Source organism: Poecilia reticulata, chromosome 14, assembly GCF_904066995.2.
Source record: "Poecilia reticulata chromosome 14, P_reticulata-male-v2, whole genome shotgun sequence".
Lineage (NCBI taxonomy): Eukaryota > Metazoa > Chordata > Actinopteri > Cyprinodontiformes > Poeciliidae > Poecilia > Poecilia reticulata.
The window spans coordinates 3625759-3652488 of NC_088843.1; the positions used below are offsets into that span (position 1 = coordinate 3625759).

At 40.1% G+C, this 26730-nt stretch overlaps 2 protein-coding genes across 2 annotated transcripts; both read left to right on the top strand.

Annotated features, from left to right (window-relative positions):
- The first annotated feature begins 80 nt into the window (after positions 1-80).
- On the top strand, positions 81-16340 carry rbm27 (RNA binding motif protein 27). The gene is made up of 21 exons (XM_081615329.1): positions 81-299; positions 2186-2304; positions 3730-3857; positions 4020-4099; positions 4584-4786; positions 5176-5478; positions 5953-6180; positions 6784-6972; positions 7548-7694; positions 7888-8041; positions 8741-8894; positions 9000-9224; positions 10178-10309; positions 10703-10819; positions 10949-11023; positions 11148-11324; positions 11505-11609; positions 14295-14522; positions 14604-14687; positions 14769-14888; positions 16057-16340. The coding sequence occupies exons 1-21, from the start codon at positions 241-243 to the stop codon at positions 16165-16167; spliced, it is 3138 nt and encodes a 1045-aa protein (XP_081471455.1). The 5' UTR covers positions 81-240; the 3' UTR covers positions 16168-16340.
- A 2120-nt stretch (positions 16341-18460) lies between these two features.
- pou4f3 (POU class 4 homeobox 3) lies at positions 18461-24506 on the top strand. The gene is made up of 2 exons (XM_008426948.3): positions 18461-21938; positions 22307-24506. The coding sequence occupies exons 1-2, from the start codon at positions 21813-21815 to the stop codon at positions 23222-23224; spliced, it is 1044 nt and encodes a 347-aa protein (XP_008425170.1). The 5' UTR covers positions 18461-21812; the 3' UTR covers positions 23225-24506.
- Positions 24507-26730: the final 2224 nt, after the last annotated feature.

The following is a 26730-nucleotide window of genomic DNA, read 5'->3' on the forward strand; positions in this document are numbered from 1 at the left end:
TGCTTGTGTTAATATTTAATCATCATTTTCAAATCGACGTTTCTATATTAAATATTACAACGTCCCTCGTCAGGCCTACGTTACGACAACTCGACTCGTGTTGCCATGCCGTAAAACAGTGCGTGCGACCAGCCAGTAGAGAAGACAGAAGGCCTAAAAGCTTATAAATGTATAGACGATGAAAGTAGGGTTGACGAAGCACACTTTCTATTTATAGGCAGTATTAAAGTCTTTTTCACAATGATCATAGAAAATGTGGAAGCCTTCAAGTCGTGGCTGGCAAAACTCCTGGAGCCGATGTGAGTATTGAATTGAAATGACATTTAGCTCGCATGCTACGTTAGCTGGCGAGCCTGACCAAAGCATCATTGGAGCCGTGCTATAATCAGGGCCTTTGGAGGAAGAGAGCAGCTATAATCCCTGCTCACTTAGCTCAGGAAATCCACGTTTAACGTGCCTCATTTGTGGTAGTTGTATATGTTTTTCACTACAATTTTGTAATAATTTGGTTACGACTCTGTAGGATACTACTAAGCTTTAAGACAAGACATAACTTGTGGTTATTTTTCTACTTGTGGCTGCAGTACAAGCTACATGTACATAGCTGCAGTCCGCTTTTAGCAAATAACTTGACTTTTTGAGTTACCATAGTTACAAACTCGAGTGCTATGTGTTTGTATGTACGCAGACGTTTTAAGGGTTTTTAAAAACGAAATGAACCTAGTTGGTCACTTTAGTCACCATTGCTACGGTTTGATTTTTTTTAATGTCTCTATGGAAACGGATGTTTCTAAAAATTTGAATAATTGGAAGAGTCAGTGGTGATGAATGTTAAATTGTGAATCTGTGACCTTCATTCACTTGTAGCTTGATCATAGTTCTGTGGCGTCCCGAATATTTTCAAGTTGTTTGCGTTGAATTTTATGATTAAGTACAATAGTTTTTCAAAGAGTCTTTGCCCAGTGATCTGCGTTACTTTCTGCTACAAACGTTCACTTACGATAAAAATCCATCTGGTTAACGAAGTATGAATTTTTACATATGCATTTCACGACATAATTGTTTCTAAAAAAAAAGTGCATTGAAGAAAGCAACTACTTCTGCTTGTGTTTACTTGAGTCAATGGTATCAGCGCTAATCAGCTGTAAATACTAGTAAACAAACTAACTTGGTTTTTTTCAATTCCCATAATATTTGCACCTCTGTTCTTGAGCTTTAGCATCTTGATCTCTAACATCTTGATCAGATGTTGTCTCAAAAGGGAGTAAAAGTTCATCCAACTGGCCAAATACATCACTGGCATAAAAGTTGGAAAGTATGAATTACTGATATTATATCGCCTCATACATGTTGTTTCAAAGCAGTTCTTTTTTATTTGCAATATTGCAATAATTAAAATTGCAATGAAATTTGTGACTTGAGCTGAAATTCTTTGATAATGAAATTCAGATCTCACAGTAATAGTCCTCTTCATAAATCGTTTACACATTTGTCTTTATTTATTTTTTTTAATTCCATTAAGTTTTCTTGCATATGACTTGAAAATGTTGCTGCAGCGGTACACCATACAGATAAATACCTTTTTAAAGGAGCTTCATATGTATTAAAAAAGAAAGAAAACAACATTTAAATAGAAGGGGGGCATTCAGTATGTTTTTAGTTGTTGGATTCTGAATTGATAAAGAAGTGAACAATGGATAATTAATGTAAATTAATCACCCATTAATTTAGATTTACAGGTGACTCTAAAATAAGTTATGCTTAACAATTTTGATGTCAAAAAATGATCTGAAAATAAACAAAGATGTATTTGTTTCTTTTAAAAGTAGTTTTTATTTTATACCTGTAAGGATAACAGAAAAAAAAACCATCAAGTTGTTTTTGGTTTGATGCTTTGGGGTTCATGGAAACACTGATAGTTCTTAAATATTTGTTTTAGTGTGTTGGCCAACAGTTTTTGTGTGAGTTTGGAAAGTTTAAACTAAACAGCTGTGAGTCAAGACGCTTTGGGTCTGTTTGTACTTGATGTGTAGGTGGAGTGTATTTTGGACCTTTTCTTTAAACTGTTTAAAAGTGTAATCTTGTTAACCCCTTAACCCTTGCCCCTGGAAAATACAATGGAAAAACAGCACACAAGCATTTTTTAGACTTTTTGAATAAACTTTACATCCCTTCTGACTTGCAGATGTGATGCTGATCCTGCTGCATTGGCCAACTACGTAGTGGCTCTTGTGAAGAAAGACAAACCAGAGAAGGAGCTGAAAGCGCTTTGTGCTGACCAGCTTGATGTCTTCTTACAAAAGGGTAAGAAGTTTGCATGAAACTTCTTTTAGCTGATTGGATGCAGAGAGACCTCCTTTTCCTGTTTAAAAATGTGTGTTGCTTTCTCAGTTAGCTGAAATGGGGGAAATAAAAAACCTAAAAGCAATTAGTTTAGTCTTGCATCCCTTGCTATCCGTTGCTCTGTTTGGGTCTGTTTGCAGTTGATGTATACAAACACATCAAGTATTTTTTAAAGTTATACTGTAAAAAATAGTGACTGAGTTAGAAATGTATTTTAATTCAGTAATTAAATGTTGATTATAAAAGAATGGCATGCTTCCTTTTCAGAGGCATTAGTTTTCCATAAAACACAAAATTAACTTAAAGCTAAAATGACATCATAGAATCTGAAATTTGTTGTTGGGTTTATGGACTAAATAAGGGAAAGTTCTCATATTTTGATGCATTTGACAGGCAGAGAAATAAGAGTTTTCCTTATTTGACCTTCCAATCAAAGGAAAATTTCACTGCTACGTCACATGGCTAAAAATATTTGGCTCACTTTGAAAATGTGGGTTATTTAAAAAAATAATAATTCCGACATAGTGCTTGGGAGTTTTTGATAAATTGGCTCATCCAGAAAGACATGTCAAGTGATTTACACTAAAAAAACTCAAATATTTGTACCCACTTTATGCAAAATTTGTATTTTAAAAAGTTCTATCTATCTCACAAGGTTAAATGGGTTACATATTAAACACAGCATTGTTTCAGATTATCTCCAGAGTGATTTGTAGTAAGACTTGTAAGAAATGATAAAAGTAATTTGCGTCAGTGATGGATAGTCAAACCTGGCTGTTCAGGGAGTGAGAAATTTGCATGCTTCAAAATGGCATCACGTAAATAAACCATAACGTTTCCAAGCTGAGTTAGCTTATCTCCCCTATGACCTCTAGAGGGAGACAGTGCTGTAAATGTTTGATTTTACTTTCTTTTTCTTTTTTCGTATCACTCACATGTAGCAATGACTTGTGATCTAAACACTATTATTTTCAGAAAGTATGCTGAAGTTTGCTAATTGATGCCAGTTGTTTTGTTCTTTGAAAGCATATAAGATGAAATTATTTAGTGCATCGCAAATGGTTAAAACAAAAATAATATCTCTGAGTTTGTTTATATCGTATAACATTTTAGATATTCACTTTCTCTAGTGGCTGGAAAAACATCTAGAATTTTTTTTGTATTAGTTGTATTTCGTGTATTTACATATTCACATTGTTTTTGTACTATATGACACTGTAATATATTATACTGGGCTGAACATAGAAAGCATAGAATAAAATGATTGGTTTCTAAAAAGACAATAGGCATATCATCAATGAAGAGTATTATTCAATCCAACTATAAAACAAGCCACAAATCTAACAGAATAAAAACATGTTCACTGCTTTAATTTTGCTTGTCTAGAAACCATAGGATTTGTAGACAAACTTTTTGAGTCGTTGACGACGAAGAGCTACCTGGGGAACCCTGCTGCCAAGGAGGGTCCAAAAGAGGAGGTGAAACCAGCTACTCTCAAGGCTGATGTTGTTGAGGTAAGAGCAGTGGACAAGGACACATTTCCAAAATGAGTTTAAAGTGCCATACAGAGAAGAGCTACCTTTTCTTTTTAATATTTACATCAAAACAAATTTATATTTGACATGTTGATCTTTTGAAATCTCTTCCTGTGTGACATAATCATTGTTTCCCTGAAGGCTGAAACTCCAGAGGAAGAGAGAGAAAACAGACGCAGGAGAAGTCCCCTGAGAAACCGCGCTGACTTCAACGAATCCAGGCAAGGCTGTGGCTTCAACTCTATTCCTCATATGTTGTTATATTTCTATGGCTACTTCAGAGCCTGATGAATGTAGAGATAGAGAGGTGTGTTATTGTACTTAACATCTGCAAAACATATTGACAGTGTCTTTGACATAAATACCTGGTTGCCCCCTTTAGCCCCCTTTGTGACATAACACATAATTTCTGTAGTAGAAAAAATAAAAAGTTTAAAGTTTTCATTTCTGAAAATAAAGTTTTAAGAAGTGAATACTAAATTGAAACAACATTTTAACTGGATTAAGACCCAGAACAGATTAATCTTGGATGGAAGGATGACATTGTAATTGATTAAAATGCCCCTTTAGGCCGTTTTGATAAAGGTATTAAGACCTTTATCAAAAGTCTTTCCTGTTGGAAAATCGCTCAGCTAACTGTTTCATCCAAAGCAGTTACGGCGCAGGTAAGTCATTCAAACGCGTTCCCTCTAATAAACCCTGCAGGAGCCGCGAAGACAGGAGGCGAGATGAGCGCAAACGCCGAGACTTTGAGCGGCACAGCAAAGCCAGCGAAGCCCACCGCGAGCGAGAGCGCCACGAGCGGCGCAGAGGCAGCCCCCGGGGGAGGAGCTACAGCCGGAGCCGCAGCCGGAGCAGGAGCGGCAGCCGAGGGAAGAGCAGGGACCGGGAGCACAGAGGAGGCAGAGGTGAGAGAGGAACGGAGCCAGTGTTCCCACACAAGCCCAGATAAAGTCACAGGGGACCAGACCCAGGTGTGCAGCAGCTCTTTAACTGTGCATCAGTAATGTAGAAGAGCTGCCAGGAGCTGAGCTGGTTTGGACTGTTTAGAGAAGATCGAATGTAGCGGATTGTATTGTTTTTAGTTGCGTTGTCGAGACTTAACAGGACAATGTGGACAACTTTGCAGTCACATCACTGGGGATTCCATAACATGGGCTGGAATTGGATAAATTACCCACAAGGTTAAGCTTGTGCATTACGAGAAGTTGCTGTTTTAAAATGGCACTTTAAACTCTTCAGTCTTAGATTAGGTTTATCAATAGATTTTTCAAATGTTTCTTCTTGTTTTTAACAGATTTCAAGTCAAAGTTTGAGGTGGAAAGAAAGGACAATGATGGATACAATGCTTCGCAAACATCCGGCCCCCAGCAGCAGCATCCACCGCCTCTGCTGCCCCTTCCTATCCCTCCGCATCCCTTCTCCTCTGCTACCTCGTCTGCTGGAGTTGGAGGGGTTCCTGTCGTGACTCCGGCTCACCTGCCTGACAGCACTACAGACAGCTGGTCCAGCTACTACATCGCTCAGCGGCAAGACGGCGTTGGAAAGCCCTTCGGCGGCAAGAATACTCCGCTCAAGCAGCGATGCAGGGACTATGATGGTAGGAGCTGAGTTTATGTTTTTGTAAAAAAGGGGAAGCACCGTTGAAGGTCTTACTTAGAAAAGTTTATCTGTATTAGGGTTAGTATAAAGCTGGCGTTTCACTTTCCCTCAAGGGTTCAGGCCCTTGTTGAGTCTCTTTACTAATGACCACTGTTTAGCACTCTGTCCCTTGTCCCCAGTGGGAGGTAGCACAGCGCTAGGCCGTCTCTGCACACACAAGAGAGTTTAAACTTAACCCTCCGTCCCTGCAGCTCTCTGCTGTCACAGCGCTCAAACAGCCACTGGAGACCTGCTGCTTTAATGAGGCTGTGGGGTAAACGCACACTGGATGTGTTAACCTACCTTTTGTCCTCAACATTTGCTTTTTATTTAGTCACCTTGGTCAGTGTGGATGCTCTTGTGGTGGATTTTAAATTTGAAACTGGACCTGTTGGGATTGACTCATGTTTTTGTGTCTGTTTTGCTCAAACAGAGAAAGGATTCTGCGTCCTTGGTGACATGTGTCCCTTCGACCACGGCAGCGACCCTCTCATCGTTGATGACGTCACCCTGCCCAAAATGATTCCTTTTCCGCCTCCTCCCGTCATGCCTCCTGCCGGCATGCCCATCCCCCCCATCACTGAGCCGCCCCCCTCACTCAGGATGCCGGCGATGCCCCCCTACACCCAGCCACCACCACCAGGTGTCTTCCCAATGACAGGTGAGTTTTAGTGACACCGGAAGTTAAACTCAATGCAGTTAGCAGCTTCACATGTAAATAAACTTTAGTCACACGTCGGTGTTTACTGTCAGCTGAGGATCCACTATGGAAAACTCTGTGGATGTTTCCTTATTGTCTCAGATGCATTCAGTCTCTTGATCTACGTTATTATTCCAGGGTTTCTACTTAGTTTGGAAGAATCTGGAATTTGGTTTTATGTATAAATAATGGTATCTCCTCAGGATGAATGTTGGAGCCAAGATGTGAACAAAATATTTTACTTTTCTGAGTTTTGATAGATTTTTGGGTCAGTTCTATGCTCTCACTTATTGGTTGTGGTTGCTACTTTTCATGGGTTTTCTACTCTTTAGGTTTTGGCCCAAATATTTAGGAATCTTTTAAAACTTCAAAGAGATTATGCCTCATATTTCTATTGATGTTTTTCCATTTGTCTGTGTAAATTTCATGTAAAAACTATTGGAATGCCAATATTTCTTGGTTTTTGTATAGAGTGAATACATTTTTCAGTGTAGAAAACAACCTCATACACTGTTGTACATGCGACACGTCTGAGACATTGGATTGGACCTTTGTCTCCCCCAGGACCCCCACTGATAGCTACCAGTGGGATCGATACCCCCAACCATCAATCTGCAATCACTTCTTCTCCTCCCATTGGACCACCTGGAGTGGGGCTCCCACCTACTCTTCCTCCTCCTCCTCCTGCTCCTCCTCAGCCTCCTTCCTCGTCCTCATCCGTGTCTCTGCGGCCCCAATATGTCCAGTCTGAATGTAAGCAGAAATGCTTTTCCTATTCAGATTGGGACCGTGTGGCTTTTTGTTTCAGTTTCTGTTCTTTATTTCACGTCTTTTTCTTTATGTTGACTTTTCTGTTCACACAGTAGATTTTCTGCTGACTAAGGCATGTTTTACACACTATGGGGATTTTGGTTATTTGTTTAATTATATTGTGGATGAGCTTCTTTGCATGTTCTTTGAGTGTTGCAGTATCCCTTGCTGCCCATAAGGTGGTGGTGTTTATTCATCTTAAAGACAAGTATTTCTAATGTGACAGTTTGCAGCTTCCATAATTCAGATCCCAGATAGTTGTACAAAATATATTTTTCTGTTCCAGTTGAACTTATTTGCTTTCAGATCTCTTGTTTTAATTCTACCACATTAAGCTGCAGCTCACACTAATAATCTTTAGCATTTTGCTTTAAATAATTGTCTTTTGTTTTATATGTAGGTGTCTTTTAAAAACTTGGGCATATATAGAAGCTCCAGCTTTACTTTAGGTTTTAGTAAATACAATATTTTAATCTTCATGACTTCCATTTTGTAAATTCATGTTTACCTCTTTTTAGATAACTATGATCCGGAAGGCTACAACCCAGAATCTCCAGGACTGACGGCTGCGGGTCGTAATTCTTATCGCCAGTTTATTCCCCGAGTCCAGACCCAGCGCTCCAACCTCATCGGCCTCACCTCCAGCGAAGGACAAGGATCCAGAGGTAACAGCTGTGGTCTGTACCAGATGACCCAGTCTTCAGAAAATCAAGTTTATTCCACGCCGTCCACATAAATCCTAAAACATCATCATTGTGTCTCCAACACAATAAAGATGAAATGCAGTCAATGCAACATCTTTTGATTTATCACTTTTTAACTAAAAAGCATGTCTTGTCTTTCTGTTTCCTCTTCTAGCCGCTAACATAGTGATCCAAACAGAGCCAGCAGCTGCATCCAGCTCTCCTGGAAACAATGTGTCTCGCTTCAACGCTGAGCAGGACAGCAGGAAGAGGACGATGGGAGCCAGTTTAGCCGATGGTCCAGCTGCTAAGAAACCCTGGATGGAGAAGTAAGGAGTCACAGATTCACGCAAACATGAAGAAAATATAGAATAACAAAATAAGATAAACACGGAAGAAATATTTTCCCTACATAGGAAAGGTTTATTTACAAAAATTTAATTTTTAAGATTCTTAAAATTACGTATCAGACACAAAGCTGCTGCATCTTTCCTTATGAAGACATCAGACAATTTAATCATAGTGTTTGTAAAGTCTAAAGCAAACATTTTCAAAAGGTTTTCTCATTGGTTTGAATTACTAGTTATTGTTGTTTTTATTTCTTGAATATTTCATTGGATCATATGGATGTTAAATATGTTAGAAAAACAGACATGCTGTCATGGGATATCCATGTTTTTTCACATGAATGTACTTCTAGTATTTAATTGCAGATCCTGCACTTTGATATATGTTCTAACTTTTTTATAGAGCATAAACTGTAATCTTGATTTGAATCTTATTTTAAACTACGTCATTCTTCACTGTTTAATATAAAATGCATTTCTGTGTAATTATTAAATTTGGAACAGTAAAAAACAAACTAATACATACAGTCTCTCTACAATGAGTTTTTTTTTTATCTTTTTAAATTTTCTCGAGGTATATTTGTTCTTTTGGTCCAAAAGTGAGCTCTTATTTTACATGATCGAAACAAAGTTATTTCTAAAATTAACGTCACTGTTTATGATGCATTTTTTCTGTTTCAGGCCAAATTTTGCTGGTCAAGATAAGAATATTTTTCCAAAGAGAAACCACTACGTGAACACAAAGCTGGAGGTGCGCAAGATCCCACGGGACCTGAATAACATCACCAAGCTCAACGAGCATTTCAGCAAGTTTGGAACCATCGTCAACATACAGGTGCAGTATTTATTGGATGCAATAAAGCAGATGAAAAGTGATAAAGATTAGAGCAATAGAGAACTTTATGTCCTGCTGACCAGTTCACTTTCACTCTCTCCCCAGGTTGTGTTTGGCGGCGACCCAGAAGCCGCTCTGATCCAGTACACAAAGAACGAAGAGGCCAGACGGGCCATATCCAGCATCGAGGCCGTCCTCAACAACCGCTTCATCCGTGTGTACTGGCACCGGGAGTCCAGCACCAACCCCGCTGGTCAGGAGCCCACCTCAGGGAGCCAGGGGCCCGGGTCGGTGCCAGGCCAAGGCCTGCCGCACAGCAACATGCATAAGGTTAGCTTAAAGAGCTAACGCTAAAGAATCACAAAACTTTCATCTCAAAAGGAGAAACACAGAACCTTATGTACAAAATAGATTTTTGTACAGCTAAAGTTGTGCCTTAAACAGTCTGTGTGTGAAGATTCCTCCCTTTGGTCTGAGATTTCCAAAAGACGGCCAACATTTCCAGGATGATCCCTAACAGACGGAGGTTGAAATGTTTTTTTTTCACTTGCTGAAGAAACATTCATGTTTCAGTGTGCTGGAAAAGAGTCTCATGTTTAAAAACAGCAACACCTGGCGGCCAAATAAAGCCAAAGCAATTCAGCAAATGAAGCCGAACTCCTGGCAGTGGCAATTAAAATTCAAACTATGTTATTATTTTAACTTGCTGCTGATTTGGTCAAATGATCATACGTTTGATGTTTAGCATCACTTATCCAGCAAAAGTACAACTAGGTTCTTTGTTAAACTGAATTAAACTTTTTTTTTTCCAGAAATGCCTGTGTGCAGTGTGTGCACACGCACACTGGCCAACATGCACGGTGTATTTTGCAAAACATTGCAGACTGGAACAATGAAACGCTTCATAGCATTTCAAAGTGAAGGTTTAAAGGCTATTGATTTTCTGACAGTGCTGTTTTGAGAAAAGCTGCAGCAAGGCAGAGTGGTGCAAACGCTGAAGCTTCGGTATCATTATTTTTAAGAATGACACTCATACTGAAAATGTCGTAAGTTTTCTTACCTTAGAAACAACTTCAACGTCAAAGACTTCCGATTCTTCAACTCAGGAAAGTGTACAAATGGTTCTTTCCTGGATAGACAGTTCATATCTGCCCACAGAAAACCTCAGCAAACTCTGCTGATCAAGCTAATCAAGCCATTTTCAGGTCGCCAGTTGATTTCTCTTTGAAATTTTTAAAATTTTTCATTTTCTTTCTTTTACCTTGATCTTAATGTTTCTGCAGGGGATTAAACAGCACAGTCCAGGTGCCTACGTGCTGAACAAGACTGTACCCAAGCATCACCTGAATGCAGCACCTGGAACCACAATCGCAACAAAGACGGACGGCATGAATCCAAACGCTGACGCTCTCATTGTACGCCTTTATTCTCCTCATATGTATACAAAAATAAGTTTACTAAAGTTTTTTTTGTGTAAAGACATATAATTAACTAATGATGCAGCTTTATATGGCTGTACTGAGCCACAGTGATACTCTGGACATCATTAGACATCATGAAGGTTTGCATGTGAACCCTCAAGGAGCTAAATTAAAACGTTTTTATGTCTTTAATATTTCTAGAACATGTCATCTTCTGCACTATTTTAAGCCTCATTAAGCTCCTTACGAGCCGTTTTTAGGATTGCATTCCAAGCTGGTGGCTCCAGGGAATGCCTTCCACTGTGACTTAAAGTTTACAGCCGTGTGTATTCCTTTTTTGATGACCTACATGGTTCCGTTTCTTTTTCCTCTTCTTGTGACGCATAGGTGGCACCAAACACCCAGAAAGGCCCCTACACACCCACAGCCGCCAAATCCTCCTCAAAGAGCCTTGGGAAAACTGGAAAAGCCCTGGAAGTGCAGGAAGCTATTAAAAAGAAGCAAGTAAGTAGCATATATATTTTTTATTTGCCAACATATTCCAGAATAGATGCAAAAGATCGAGTATTTTGTTTGTGAAATATTGTTTTACTGATAGCTAGTAGTGTGCTAAAGGCTTGTTTTCTGTTGTAGGAGGCGATGAAACTCCAGCAAGACATGAGGAAAAAGAAACAGGAGATGCTGAAGACGCAGATCGAGTGTCAGAAAGTAACATGCCCTCTTTTGTTTTCTCTCCACTGGGTTATGACGTGACCTTTGCTCTTAAGGTTTTCTCTTGCCTTGTGTTCTAGATTGCATTCAATCCATTTTCCTCTTACTGCTTCTCCTTAAGGCTCTGATCAACCGCTTGGAGAAAAACCGAGCGATGAAGCCCGAGGAACGGGCCAACATCATGAAAACCCTGAAGGAGCTAACAGAGAAGATTACCCAGCTGCAGAATGAAATGAACCCCACCTCTCAGGTCTCAAGTGGCAAAGCCAACCACAGCCAACCTAAGACCAAAACTGATGTAAGTTTAGAAATACATGTTTATGCTGTACAAATATTTTTAAGTTATAAGCTATACTAAATAAGTAGAGGTACTTTGGTAAACCTTAAAATCTATTTTCTTTTTCTTTCGCTGATTTACTTTATGGAGTAAACGACCAGATTATCACGGTGTCTTTATTTGTCTTGGTTTTCTTCTCAGGCCCAGAAGGAGTTGCTCGATGCTGAATTAGACTTTCATAAAAAAATTAGCTCTGGAGAAGACACAACAGACCTTAAGAGAAAACTTGTGGAGCTACGGGTGGAGGTACAGAAATTACACTGACATCATTTTCTAAGCACAGTCCTAAAAGTACATTTTTAATGCTTAATTTGTTGATATAAATCAACCCCCAAAGGAGTAAAAAATTTAAATTCATTAATACTAATCTGAACAACCAGTGTTACCCCATATATATTAAAGTTCCCCAAACAGGGACCACAAACACACACACACAACACCAGACGTTTCTGAATTCACAAGCTGAATTTGAGGATGTGATTCTGAGAAATGTCAGAGAGGAAGTTTACTGATGAGATTACTTTTTTTTTTTTACTTTTCTCTCACACACATGCATAAATTTGCAACAAAAGTAAACATATAAAGCAAAATCCTAACACAAAATAAATAAAAGAGCCGGCTTGGTATTTAATGAGCTCTTCAGCTTCTGTCAGACATAATAGTTTGGCTTGTGCATTTGAAAAAGACATCATTTGAGTCGGTAATGTGGGTTCAGTTAAAACCTTAGGGGAAAGAGAGAGAAAGCTGTTGGATCAGTATGAGACTGAAGGTGTGATGCTGCAGCATCCCAGTATTCAGACGTAAACTAAATAAGCAACAGAAAAACTACTTCTACAGGAGCACAAAACGGATTGCATGATACAGCAACAATAGGTGCAACGTTGATTTTCATCATCTTTCTGATTTGGATAAAGAAGCCATAGGGGGAAAAATATGTATGTATTTGGAGTGATCCTGGTGTAACTAGATGTAATAAGTCATGTAGTCAGTCGGTCTACATGCTGACATAACGAGCCGTCAGTTATTGGCTGCTTTTAGTTTTCCAACCGCAGTTTTAAAGCAGAGCTCAGTAGATGTAGTTCCACCAGGTGTTTGCTAATTGTTGCTGCCGCTAGTCTGGGGGAGTGGAGTGTGAGAGGGGTGCTCTGTGGTTGGGTGGAAAAGTCTGATGACTTTTCCCAGACCATCCAGAGTGAGTGTCCTATGTCCCTAAAGGCAGACTTTTAAGACACAGAGCAGGCGTTAAGACACCCCCAAATGGTTGCCATGGGAGATTCAAGGATCCCCATAAATGAGTCAAAGCAACACTCTGGGTAGGTGTTTGATGAGAGAATGATGATATAGCATGATGTAAAGCTAAAACAAAATTACCCCAACGCCTGCCCATTAAAAAAGGTCTATATTTCAAATGTTTTAACAGTTTTGCACTCTTGAGTCCCGTGAATTGATTTTGATTGCTGCTCTGCTTTAGTGTTTGGTTTTCTGGTGTGTATTAAAACAAACAAGCATAAGCAATAAAACAACAAGAGAGTGTTTAAGACAAGCGGGGTGAAAAATGCCAAGAGTCTCAAATCTGTTCGGTGCTGCTGTCAAAAACCAATTAGTCAGAACATTCTTTGTGTTTTCTGCAACAAATTATTGTTTTCTTTTTACTCATGTTAGTGTTATCAGGGTCCTCTTTGATCACTTTTCCCAGACCATCCAGAGTGAGTGTACATCTAAATGTACTGTGAATATAGACCCTAATGGGTTTAGTCCCTCAATCAGCACATTATCAACTTGGCTTCAGTTTGCAACACCCTGTCTCCCTCTCCCTTGCTTCATCCCAGCGGTCCTTAATTAGCTGGTTGTTAAAAATGCATATTCTCTGCCCCCCCATCCCGCCTCATCCATCCAAGCCCAAACCTCTTTCTGCACATTAAACTGCAGCCACTTAAGCAACCCCAGAGGAGCAGCCGCTACCGAAGCCAAATCAGACACAAGTCCTTACACTGATGTGGACCCGTCTCATTAAAGTTTGAGCTGCTGGTCTGTCTCGGAAAATCGCGGAATGACAATTAAAGGCAGCAGTGAGGCAGGGACAAATGGAGAAGAGACGGGCTGATGGGTTGTGGGGTGGTTAAGATGTGAGATGACATGTTAAAAATGGAGGAGGGACAACTAATGGAGAGCAGAACGCATACAGGCCCTTCCAAAAGTATTTACACCCCTTTAACTTGTTATTAAATGCATTTTATTTGAATTTTATGTGATAGGCAAAGTGAAATAAGTGCTTATTTGTGAAGTGGAATGAAAATAATTCATAGGTTTCTGAAAAGTGTGGCATGCTGCTATCAGGTTTGGACAGAAATAGAAATTTCTTCCCATTTCGCTTTGCTTTGTGTAGACACTTGCAGTCAAATCTGACTGACCTTGAGCTATTTAGCCACACATTCTTAATATTATTTAGTCAACAACTTTAACTAGGCCATTCTAACAGCAGTGTTCTTTGAGCAGACCCCTTCTATGGCGTCTCTGGCTCTGGTGGAAAATCGTGTTTAAACTTCTCTACAGTTTAATTCCTGATCTGTCTGCTGTTTTTTGTGGTCCTCATGATGCTGTTGGTTTAGGAATATTCTCTGACACATTACTTGCAAATGTTTGTGTGAAGATCCAATTAGGGGTCGCAAATCAATCATTGTGGGGTCTTCAGATCCTCTTCAGAAATGAAAGTAAAAAATGAGAGATATTGTTAAACGTAATCATTCTACTGGTGTTGGAAAAGATTAACAAACGGTGCTTATGAATAAATAACTTAAAGAAATGACCTTTGTTTGACATCTTGGTAAAATACTAATGTGATACGATTTTGAAAATTACTGTGCTTTTTTCCCAATTTAGTTACTTTGTGCCTTGAAGAAAATAAGCGACCAGTCTCTTTCTTTTCTTTAGGCGAAGCGACTTGGTCTCATCATCCCACCACCGGGTCGAGGCAGAGGCCGAGGGAAGATGGCGCCGGATCCCGGGGCGATGCACTCGGGCCGCGGCAGGAGCCGAAGCCGAGAGATGATGACTCGCGGTGGAGTCGTAAACCGCATGGTTGTCGACCACAGGCCCAGAACGGTCGCTATTTTAGGAGTCGCGCAGGAGGAAAAGGAAGAGCTAATGCTTCATTTCTCGGTGTGTAATTGCACAATTTCACAGAACTGTCCACAGAAATTGTCTGTAATTGTTGTGCTAAGCTTTTTCTCTTACTTTCAGAAATTTGGGGAAATTGAAGAACTGCGTTACCAAGATGCCAACACTGTCATCATGACCTTTAAGACGCGAAGCGAAGCAGAGAATGTAAGCTGCACACTCCAAATGAGGCCAGATTCTTTGTGCTTTTTAAGTTTTTGAAAATAATCTGTGTGTTTTGTGTTCTAGGCAGCAAATCAGGGAGCTAAGTTCAAAAGTCGCGTTCTGCAGATTTCCTGGTACAAGCCCAAGTCATTGTCCGTTACGTCTGAACCTGAGGCAGAAGAGACTAAAGACGAGGAGAAGGCGGTACGGCACATCACACACACTCAGTTCAGGCCAAGCGTTGGGCTTTGACACAGTTTTTCAGAAAAGTTGGTGAACTTTTCTGAAGTTTTAGCTATATTCACAGGTTGGATGTTTTTAGTGCTTGTGAATTTTTCACTGCTGCTCCCAGAGAGGGGGAACCTCTCTGTGCTAAGAGCATTCCAGCCTCTTGAGTAAAACTGCATTAAGATCAGGTGAAATCCTCCTGCTATGGTTTCTTTTAGCTGTTTAAGGGTGGATTCTTTACCGTATCACTTTAATGTGTTTGGCTCTTTTTTAAGAAGGGTATTTATTTATTTATTTTGTTTTTTAGGATTAATTTAGCTATCACTAGATCTCCTTCAGTCTGCATGCAGTTGGTCTTCTTTCTCTCAGAGCCGTGTCCAGGATCCATGGACACGTTTTGGTCTGAGACAGAATTTGGTTCAAGACTTTTCCAGGATCAAGTGTTGGAAAAAAAAGAGAATGAGTTTAGAAAAAATATTTGTATTTGTAATCATTCTCTACCCCGTAGTCTGAATGTTACATCCACCCTTCCTTTAATCCTTCTGTTTGTTTTTCCTGACCTTCTGTGTTTCAGTCATTCCTTTCTTTCTTATGACTTGTTATCCTCCATCTTTGCTCCTTCTTTTTCACTTTCTTACAGCTTTCCTTTCTACTTTCCCTCCTTCAGTCATGTTTTCTTTTTCTTATTTCTTTGTAATTTGTTCCCACATTTCCTTCTCATTTGTGTCTTTCCTTCCTTCCATCCGTTCGCCTCTTCTCTTCCCTCTTAATCCTTACTGTCCATATTCCGTTCTTTCATGTGTCCTTTCTCCTTTACCTGCACATATTTTCTTTCAGTCATTGGTTTCCATTTGTACATTCTTCCTTTTTCCTTTCTTTCATACGTGTTGTTTTACCTTTTATGTAACCTGTTTGTGTCCTTCCATGTCTCCTTATGTTCTTTCCTTAAGCCATTTTCTTAATTTCCCTTTGCTTTATTTACAAAACAAAGGAACATAAGGTTCTCAAAAGATCTGTAAAGTTCTTTGAGAGAAACTTTGCAGTTTGTGTGAAGTGTCTCTCAAAGTGAGATGCTACATTTCTAAAATATGTTAAAACCAGAACAGCATAAAGATGCTTCCTTGGTGTGTTTTGATCTGAACAGAAGGAAGCAAGCTCGTATCTCCCAGGAAACGAAGAGGGGAGGGAGGACGAGGAAGAGGAGGAAGACGACGATGAAGACGACGAGAATGAGAGCCGGTCTTGGAGACGATAAGGAGGCCGATGTGTCCCTGCATGCCCTCTGGTGGATTCAGTTCTTTTTTTTATTATTTTCTCCCTGCATACAAGGAAACAGTTTTTTTTATAATTTACATTAATTTTAGACTTGAGTTAAAGGAAAACATCGTTTCTTTGTGAAAAACAAATAAAAAAAAGCTTAGAGGGTCATTAGTTTTTGTATCCCTCGATGAAACATGTACAACATCTCACTTTTGCTGAGAGTGATAAATGTTTTGCTCTTATAGATAGAAAAATCTATGTATGTTGTAGTGTGCTTATCAGATGATTAATATCAGTAATGCACAACATTTGTGTCTACTGTGAATAGGTATTTTTATACATACTGTATTTAAGCTTTTTCTCACCAGTTTTTTGTAAGGAAAAAAAAAGATAAAAAACTAAACAATCTCACCCTCAGTTCAGGGACAGCCATTCCATCACCAGTAGAAAGTTCTCTATTGCTTCCAGAAAGAGGTCTGTTTATTTTATTTTTTGTCACCACATTGATGCACTGTGTTGTACCTGGTATGGTTTTCAATTTCACTTTACTCTCAGTGGGGTTTTTATTTTTTTTCCTGATAGTAATTACCCCCCCCCCAAAAAATGTTAAAGATCTCAAGTATTTTTGATTCCATATGTTCGATTTGGCACGCCCAGCACATCCAGGTTCTGTTGAACCATGAGAGAGAGAGTGTGCAGGTACTGACAGATCCTGGTGCAGCAGATCAGTGTTCACAAATTACAGTTTCTGTGTCAACAGACAGATGTGTAGCATATATCCCCCGTTTTTCCCTCTTTAGTTTTCTTCCTCGCTCGGTCCAGTGCCACTCTGTGTGAAAACACATCCGCACAGGAGATTAAGAGAGGGTGGAAAATCCTCACCTGTTGAGCTGGTCGGATCACCTATTTCCAAAATGTGACATCCATAGACAGGTGTTTGAATGTAGTACTGAACATTTTGATTTTATTATAAAGAAATATATGTGTAATTTCTTTGCCTTAAACTATCAGCTCATTGCTGAGTTTTTACAGGATTTGTGATTTACTTTTGTAAATTTTGTAAATGCTTTGAAGAGAAATTACTGTTAACTTTGGATTTTTTTTTGTTTCTCACAAATGACAGGATTGTATATCAGGTAGAAGAGGTCAGACATGTGTGCACAATTTTGCCTATGTGTTGGAACAGTCCACCCTGTTTTGTTTCCTTTTACTCCTCATCTAAGTAGAACGTTTGCTCTAAACCAGTTCTCAGAGCTGCTCTGAGTTGTTAAAACACTTTTGAAAGACACTTGAGTCGCGCAGCACACCCTAACTTATTTGCATGAGTGCAGCGCTGCCTCACATTGTCAGTGTTCAAAACCTGCTTAGGTGTGCAAGCTTGACAACTGAAGATTCTGCTTCCTGCTTTTGCCTCTTTATAACATATACTGTGTTCCAAAGTCATCTGGGTGGGATGAGCTCAGTTTGCTCAAATAAAAGCAAGATGACTTTAAATGCCCCTTCAGCAGATAATTGTTTACACTTCGATAATCAGAACTCAAGTCGATGGAGCATATCCAGAATGAAGCCAAGCTAAAGGTGAGATTAACTTATTAGCAGACATCATTTTGCCTGCTTGTAAATACATTAGCTCCACAACAGTGGCACAATTTAGGAGGCTACAAAACTATTTTAAACACGTTTCAGCCTCAGTGAAGTTTGATAAGAACCCGATGTGTTTCATTTTAGATCTTTACATTTCACTTTGCCACAAAGAGGTTTAAGTGTTGTGATTTTTGATTTTATTTTTTTTTGTCTTCTCTCATTTGAGTAAACAGATTCTGACCATCTCCCAGTTTTTGTACAACCTTCTGTAATGCTACTATCACCCAATAGTGTACAAAATGTAAAATGTTTATTGGATAATAGTTTTGGATTTGTTACTGTTTATATTTGCAGGATGTGTGTGTATTTTCTTCATGTATTTTATTTGTATAAATGGATTTATAATTTACTAGCATGTTTGCTTTTGCCAATAAAGACAAAGGAATGGGGTGCTTGTAAAATGATAAAAAAAAAAAGAAAAAAGAATTATAAATCATTGGATTTGGAAAAGAAAAAAGTAAGTTAAAGAAAATTGAGCAAAAAGATGAGAATATTGGCTGTGGGGAGAAAAAAGATGCAAGCAAAAGCATTCCAGAAAACATTACCTTTAAAATGATGTGTGGTCTCCTTCATTGTATTTTTTATTTTATTGCTTCCTGTGCTGCAGTTATGAGCATCATCACCCAAGTATGGATGCGCTTCTACTTTGTCAGACATATTTTAAACTGATTGATAAAATTGGTGAAGTTCTAATGTGATTTAGCTTCAATGCATTTATATTTATAAATGTGAAAATGTGACATTCTATTCAAAATCCATCTACAGAAAGTGAGAAAAAAATGGAACAGATTCCTCCAAGTTTTTTATTACAAATGCAAACTTTTACTGAAAATGCTTGAGAATTTATCATTGCTGTGAAGCACTGAACTAATGTTTACCTGTAGAACTGCTTTTTAAACACCCATTACATCTTCAGCATAGGGCAGCATGATGTTTTGTAATATTTAGTATCTTTTTTATATTGTAAAAACATACTAAATATTCTTGTTAGTGTCTGAATATAAGTTGCGTGCACTAACTTTGAAAAGGAAAAAAGGGGAGGGACACCTGCTGTCTAAGTCCCACATCTCCATGAGATAGTTGCATAGATATTTTAGTATTTTTTTACTTTTTAAATAGAAAATGTACTATAATTACTCTTTCCTAACAGTGCCTGTGAAAAAAGTGGCAGCTTATAGTTTGGAAATGATGGCATTGGAACTGATCCATGACCTGTTTAGCAGTAGCTGGAGCTGGCTCTACAGCTTTAAAAAGAAACAAACGATAAAACGTCTCTGTTTAACTCTACCTCCAGAGTTTGCAGATGTCATATGCAGACATTTTACAGTTTAATAAAAAGTAACTAACTTCTCCGGGATGCAAAATTTACCAAACACTGAAAAGAATTGTTATAATGTGCATGTCTTCAATGAGCTGTGCCGCACATGAATAAAGTCAACCTGTATTCCTCTTCTGTTCCAGTCATTTGCAAACAATTAGATCGATTTTATGGCAGGTAAAACATAGCATTTTCTTTTTGACACGTGTGTATGCACCAAGAGCTGAGTTTTTCCAGTCAGAACCAAGGCTTTATCAAACCCTGTGTCTCTGAAGCATGTGTATGTTTGGGTTTATGTTTGGCTGCAACATGTTTGCATGGTGAGAAAAGGTTGCCTGTTTTAATCTGCGTAATGAATGAGAAGATGCCACCGTGGTAATGGATGCCTGCCACCATGTTGCTGAATTATTCAGAGTCTGGGGAACTGGAGAGGTGGCTGGCAGGATCAGATGGACCCGCTGTGTCATCAGCCCGGCCTCTGTCCACATGGCTCCTCTTTCGGTCTGTCCATCCGGGTCTCTGAGTTTTAACCAGGCAGCCACATGAGAAGTCGGGTAAAGCAGCAGCTCCAGAGAACTGAGCATTCAAGTCGAGAGGAGCCAGGCCAAGGCCATCGGGTCAAGGCTTGTCATTAAAGTGCAGGCTTACACAGCACCACAGTCTAAACAATGAACATTTATGTTCTTCAGTTTATTACAGTTTGCACAGCGATCACTGTTAGGAAGATGGTTTTTCAAAATAAAAATATCCAAAAAGTGTAAAATGTGTTTTTTATTCAGCCATCCTGAGTGAATAATTCTTTAGAACAGCCTTTGCTGCATTTACACCTGTGGGGTAATTAAGCTGTGGGGTAATTAAGCAAACAGCTTTACATATAGAGGCAGAACTTTTTGAGTCAGTCAGTTTGGATGAACGTCTGTAAACACACATGTTCAAGTCTTACTATTGTAAACATTTAGGTTTAGACTTTGACTGGGACATTCTAACATTTGATATCATGCCATGCAGCTCTGGCTGTATGTTTAGAGTGGAAGTTGAGCCTCTGCACCAGTCTAAGGTCTTTTGAAACCTGTAACAGTTGACTTTGAAGGCCATTGTTTATCCTGAATTTTTAGAGGTTTATGAATAAAGATGGCTGAGTATAAACACATGCCACACCTTCCAGAGTTTGCTTTGTAAAAACTATTTCAAAAGAAACATTTATTATTTTCCTTCCTCTTCTTATTCATCTACCACTATTTGATGGGCTATCATAAAATCCTAATAAAATACCATGAAGTTAGTGGATGTAACTGTGGGGTTTGAAAAGAATCACCATTCCTGCTGTACAAGGCCAACTAAAAATCTGTTGTTCTTTTGTTTTTTGTTGTTGTTTAGTGGGCTTATTTTCTTTAATTTTAATCATTATAGGTGAAACCAGGCCAACACACGTATGGCCGAAACCAGGGGTGTTCAACCGCAGCCCTAAGGTGGGGGTTGTCCACCCTTAGCCTACGGTGGAGAAAACTGCTAACATGACAATTGTCCGGTAAACATTCACTGAAAGCCTGAATGGGAGCTGTGGGCTATGAAAGGTAACTGCTAAACAAGCTGGCCTTTCATGAGGGGTTGTATCACAGCATATTATTGTTAAGTTGAGCGGAAAACAAGGAATAAAACTGCAGCCCTGAGAGGATTTGAAGCAAAGGCCAGGCAACATTTTAGTTGAGATTCATGAGTGACATCCTGAAGACCCAGACAGATGTTTCCAGGACAAAGGCTGCAGCTGCAGCCTCTCAGGTGTCCAACCATACCTGAACCAGAAACAACAACTGGATGACAATTGTCGAGTAAACATTCACATCGGGTCACATCGGGGCTAGAAGATTAAGAACTCTTGCTCAGTGGTCAAAGATTCTCTTTTTAGATTAAAATATTTTTTTTCACTTTATTTGAAAATCGAGTTTCAAGAATCCGGAGGAAGAATTGTTACAGCACAGCACAAACTTTTCAGGGGGCCGACAAAACTGTTAAAAACTCTTTTTTGGAAACTTTTGGAACTGAAGCAACTGTTAGCCTTAATCATTCAAATGAACAGAAATAAAAAATTGAACTCTGTCTCTGTGTAAAATGAATATATCAAATGTTAGGTTTTAACTAATTAAATTGAATTGTTGAAATAAATGAACTATTTGATAATATTCTAACTTATTGAGAAACTTTGTCAATGGTTTGATGCCCGCGGGTTGTTCATCTCTGTCCATGGTGCTGAAATGACTAGACTGCATTAGATTCGCCAAATTTGACATCGTCCTCTTCTGATAGATGCTGACAGAAGAGGATGTTCAGTATATTAACAGAAAAAAAGTCACCAAAATATTCATATTCTCGTCTATAAACAGTTTTTGAAATAAAATATATTAGTGATTTTGACCAGCAATATGTTTGAGCCCACAGGCCACACGGTTAAAACCTGTAAGTTGAGCAAAGGAGCAGGTGGGAGGGAGGAGGAGGGAGGCAGGGAGGAGGAGGAAGAGGAGGAGGAGGAGGAAGAGGAGGAGGATGATGCCGGGAGGCGCCCTGGCTGTGAACAGCCTCAGTCTGGTGACTGAGAGCACAGGAGGCTCCCGTGGCTGCCCGCTCCTCCCGGCTCTTTTCATGTCCGGGGCCACACTGCTTGTGAGGGGCCTGCTGGGAGGATGACGATGATGACCATGAACGGCAAGCAACACTTCTCCATGCACCCGGCCCTGCACGAGCCCAAATATCCCGGCCTGCACTCAGGCTCGGAGGGCATGCGCAGAGTCTGTCTGCCGGCCCCGCAGGTACGTTCGGGTCAGGGTGGGAGAGAAGGGCCAGCGCTGCTGGAGGAGAGGAGAGGAGAGGGGAAAATATCACACTGGAAATGTCTGTAAAGTTGATTTGACAGGACTTTGTTCTCTCTCTCTCTCTCTGACTCTCTCTCTCTCTCTTCCTCTGCGCCCCCTCTCTCCTCCTCCCCCCTTCCCCCCTTTCATCCACATGTCTATTCAAGCAATGCTCTTGCTTTCATATTAATTTTTATGACCTGCGCTTTGAGGAGGGGTTCTCTCCTCTCCTCGGCGCTGCTTGCCTTTGGAAAATGTTTTTTAGATCCTGAGAGCTGCCTGACAGAATTCCCCACTGACTCCAGTATGCGCACTCTTGCTTGCAGCTGCAGGGCAATATATTCGGAGGCTTTGATGAGAGCCTGCTGGCACGGGCTGAAGCTCTGGCGGCTGCTGACAGCATTGTCTCTCAAGGCAAGAGCCACCCGTTCAAACCAGACGTGACTTACCATACCATGAGCAGTGTCCCCTGCACCTCAGCCTCCTCTTCCTCCTCCACCACCGTGCCCATCTCCCACCATCACCACCACCACCACCACCTGGGACAGACCCTGGAGGCTGGGGACCTCCTGGATCACCTTTCCACCAGCCTGGCCGTGACCGGGATGGGCGCTCCAGAGCCCCCAGGGATGGCTGCGACGGCGCACCACCACCAGCACCCGCACCACCACCTGCAGACCATGGGACAGCTGCATCAGGCGATGGCCACAATGGCCCATCCTCACTCCCTGTCCGTGCACGGAGGCATGGCCTGCGTCAGCGACGTGGAGTCCGATCCACGGGAGTTGGAAGCGTTCGCGGAGCGCTTCAAGCAGCGCAGGATTAAGCTCGGAGTGACCCAGGCGGACGTCGGCGCAGCATTGGCCAACCTCAAGATCCCAGGCGTGGGGTCGCTGAGCCAGAGCACTATCTGCAGGTTCGAGTCCCTCACCCTGTCCCACAACAACATGATCGCCCTCAAGCCGGTCCTGCAGGCCTGGCTGGAAGAAGCCGAGGCTGCGCACCGGGAGAAGAGCAGCAAGCCGGACCTTTTCAACGGCAGCGAGAGGAAAAGGAAGCGCACGTCCATCGCCGCGCCGGAGAAGCGCTCGTTGGAGGCGTACTTCGCCATCCAGCCTCGGCCCTCGTCGGAGAAAATCGCGGCCATCGCCGAGAAATTGGACCTGAAAAAGAACGTGGTTCGAGTGTGGTTCTGCAATCAGCGGCAGAAACAGAAGCGAATGAAGTACTCGGCGGTGCACTGAGTTCTTCCCACCAACATCATGAATAAAATAGCCTACTACATTTTTGATTGAGTGATTAATAATAACCTGAGTAGCCCTAACAGACAGGGATTTATCAGCATCTCTGGGATCGTTTCCAAAAATGACTTTACCCATTTTTGTGTCACTCACTTTGCATTGTTGCACTTTTCCGGATTCTGCTGTTGAGATGGCATATTTATTTCTTTTAAAGGGATTTTTGATGTTATTGATAATGTAGTCTGCACACGCTGAGAAGGGACTTTTATTTTGAACTATCATATTCCTTGTTATTGGAGCCCAACTGGACTTTTTTCTTTTTCTTTTTCTTTCTTACAACAAATAACAAAACAGACTCTATGATCTCCACTTCATATATCCTTAAATACCAACACTATCATGTCTTCACCTGTGGAGCCTTTACGATAAAAATGTTCCATGGTTTCACATTTTAACCACTAAATTCTTCGAATGAAGCCGCTCTCTCTCTCTCTCTTTGTGAACTGTGAGTGATCGTGATTTACGCACAAAAGTGAGTCTTCATCACAAAACACTCTGTTCGTCTTGAATTATTAAGAAATGGAAATGACACCGTCATTACAGGGAGCACAACCAATGTGGCTGCTGCTATATTTTAGTATTTTGATGTGAACATGTTTTCCAGAATCACAGGTGAGCTGTATAGATATTTATTATATGGCTTTTATCACCTGTCAAGTATTTATTTTCCTCACTCTTGATTTCACTTGGAATAATAAAAAAAAAAGTGTGAAATTTAAACTGAATAAATTATTGGTTATTTTCTAAAATTCTCACTCTTATTCTCATTGTTTTCTTGAATGAATGGGTGGTTTTGATCCTCAGGCTGCGGCCCGAGGCCTTCCAACAAGGCATGTTAGATAAGCTGCAGATTATACACTGCAAATTGTTTATTGTTAGAATAACAGCTTAGCTCAGTGACGTTACCTGTCAAAGGACATTTTAGTTAAGAGCAGCTGAAACAAAAATACAGCTTAAAAAAGATGCAAACCCTTCTTTTTTTCTGTCTGAATATGTAGCCACTGAAAAAGAAGAGGGGGAAAAATATATGGATTATATACAGTATGTATTGTACTTATTTGGGTAAAGAAAAGTATTGAGGTAACACTTGTATTAGGTATGCTGAGTTAATATTTTAGTTTTACACCATCAGTGCTGTATAACTAAGAGTAATGTTTTCCTGTAAAAATCTATAATTTACAGACCTACAGTTGAATAAATAGAATACAAGCTGCTGTAAGTGATTTTTGTAATCCGTGTCGAAGTTTAACTAGTAAAAAAAATAATAAAATCGATCAAAAATGTTCCCTCTCAGCCAACATCAGTAACCTTATTAATTTTACGATGCAGTGTCAGCTCCTCATCCACACTTAACTGTTCTTTAAATGACCATTACCGTGAATGTAGTATAAATATACAGCAATGTAAAAATGATACAGTGTTGAATTGTGAATATTTTAATTGTATGATGTTATAGCTACTGGGCATTACTTCAAGAAATATGAACTTTGGTGAATACGCCACTTTTTTTCAGCGAAAATAACAAATAATGTTTACAGTGCAAGAAAAAAAAATGAGGGTTGTTTTTAGGGGCTCTATTATTTATAGACCCTAGAACTCTGCTGGCATTAAATATGAATTTGTCGTATGTGATACAAGCAGAACAAATAAACACAGGGAGGGCCCTTGATTTTCACAGCGATTCTCACACCGTGGAGCGACAAGTGCGCGTCCGGACCCCTTCCTCTCTAATTAGCGCACCTTCAATTATGAATGCCCTCGTGTTACCGGGTTGTCTCGTGCGTTGGGACTGAAATTATTAAGTAATGACGATGCAATATTAATTATATATGTGTATAAAAGCAAGTAGTGTGGACGAACAGGGAGCAGAGGCTTGAACGGGAACTCCTGAGACGCACCACAGGTTGGACGAGGAAACAGGGAGAGTTCTCTCTCTCTCTCTTTCTCTCTTTCTCTCTCTCTCTCTCTCTCTCTCTCTCTCTCTCTCTCTCTCTCTCTCTCTCTTTTACTTCATTAATATTAGACTTTTGTTATTTAAGTATTTTTAAGCTTTACCGTTGTATTTTCTTATTTTTAATCAATTTAAATTATGGGCGCATGTGCACCAGTCTACTTTTAATTCACTTTTTATTATTATTATTATTATTATTATTATTATTATTATTATTATTATTATTATTATTATTTTCTGGATGCATTGTACGCTTTAAGTTCATTTTCACAGACGTTTCTACTCAGCAGTTGCGTAAAAATGACACATTAAAAATATCTTAAAATACTCATTTCCGCCCGTGGAGTCGGTCGCCAAACATCCATCAGATGTTTCTAGAAACGAAATGAATGAATAAATAAATAAATGCGTTAGAGGCTAAATTGAGAAGCTTCCGCCGGAATCCTCCCTCAGTGGCCGTGGCTTGCGGCTGTGTGATTCTTCCCTGAGAGACCGTGGGCCGGTTGTTGGATCAGATCGATACTTTGCAGCTTTACGCGGAAACGTTTGTGGCGCTCATGAATATTCTCTTTGATGGTGAGAGCCGATTTAATTCAGTCTAATTTATGGTGTTTAATGGATTTTTTCAAAAGGGAGAGACGAACCCTTAATTTAATTGTTGTAACGGATCCTCCTCCCCCCCTTTTTGATGAGTTAGGCCGTTTCAACGCGCGTTTTTAAGTTAAGTCAGAAATAAAAATGCAAACTAAGACATAAAAAAGTTGAATTTCTGAGAGTTTTCTGGCCTGAAAGTGAGGTTTGGTCTTGTGAATAATTGATCCTCATATTACCAGCATTGATATCATAACGTGGTAAGTTGAGCTGAAGGCCTATGAGCGTCAGCGGCATGTGGCGACTGAGGGCACTTCAATTATTCAGCAGAACCTGAAAGGTATATTGCTGTTTCTCATGCAATAATCGAGGTGCACCGGGAGGCCAATTTCTGCTTTATATTTGCCTGAAACTTTGATGCTTTGTACATTAAATGAAATAGTTTGCAATTTAAGCAAATTAATAGAAGGTGCAGATTCAAAGTGAAACATTAAAATGCGGATTGGAAGAAAGCCAGAGCGCAGGAGAGAAACTGTGTTTACTTTGGATTTTTTCATGCAGCAGAGAACATTTCTGACAGAATGAGGATGGAGGCTCCGTCTAATTGCTGAAGAAAGCACGCACTTTTACGCTAAGCGCGCGCACACACGCGTCCGCAAATACACACACACACACGTACACACACAGGGTGGCTGTCAAGTAGACTGAGGGAATGTGAGAGGAGAGGTGGGAGCCACGACACCCCAGACTCAATAATTCATAGGATGCCAGTAGCAACAAATGAGAATGTGACCGCAGCGAAAGAAGACAGCTACCTCCCTTTTAGTCACCTTCAGTTATCGTCAGAAGCCAAACCAGCACGAGACCAAGTCATCCTGCAGGATTATACTCACATATGAAGCACCGA

Bases quoted from the DNA above. Each gene is read 5' to 3' on its own strand.
- rbm27 (XM_081615329.1), top strand. From the start codon at position 241: ATGATCATAGAAAATGTGGAAGCCTTCAAGTCGTGGCTGGCAAAACTC. The intron at 11,610-14,294 runs GTACAGAAATTA...TCTTTTCTTTAG, and splicing joins TTGTGGAGCTACGGGTGGAG to GCGAAGCGACTTGGTCTCAT. The intron at 14,688-14,768 runs GTAAGCTGCACA...TTTGTGTTCTAG, and splicing joins CGCGAAGCGAAGCAGAGAAT to GCAGCAAATCAGGGAGCTAA.
- pou4f3 (XM_008426948.3), top strand. From the start codon at position 21,813: ATGACGATGATGACCATGAACGGCAAGCAACACTTCTCCATGCACCCG. The intron at 21,939-22,306 runs GTACGTTCGGGT...TCTTGCTTGCAG, and splicing joins TCTGTCTGCCGGCCCCGCAG to CTGCAGGGCAATATATTCGG.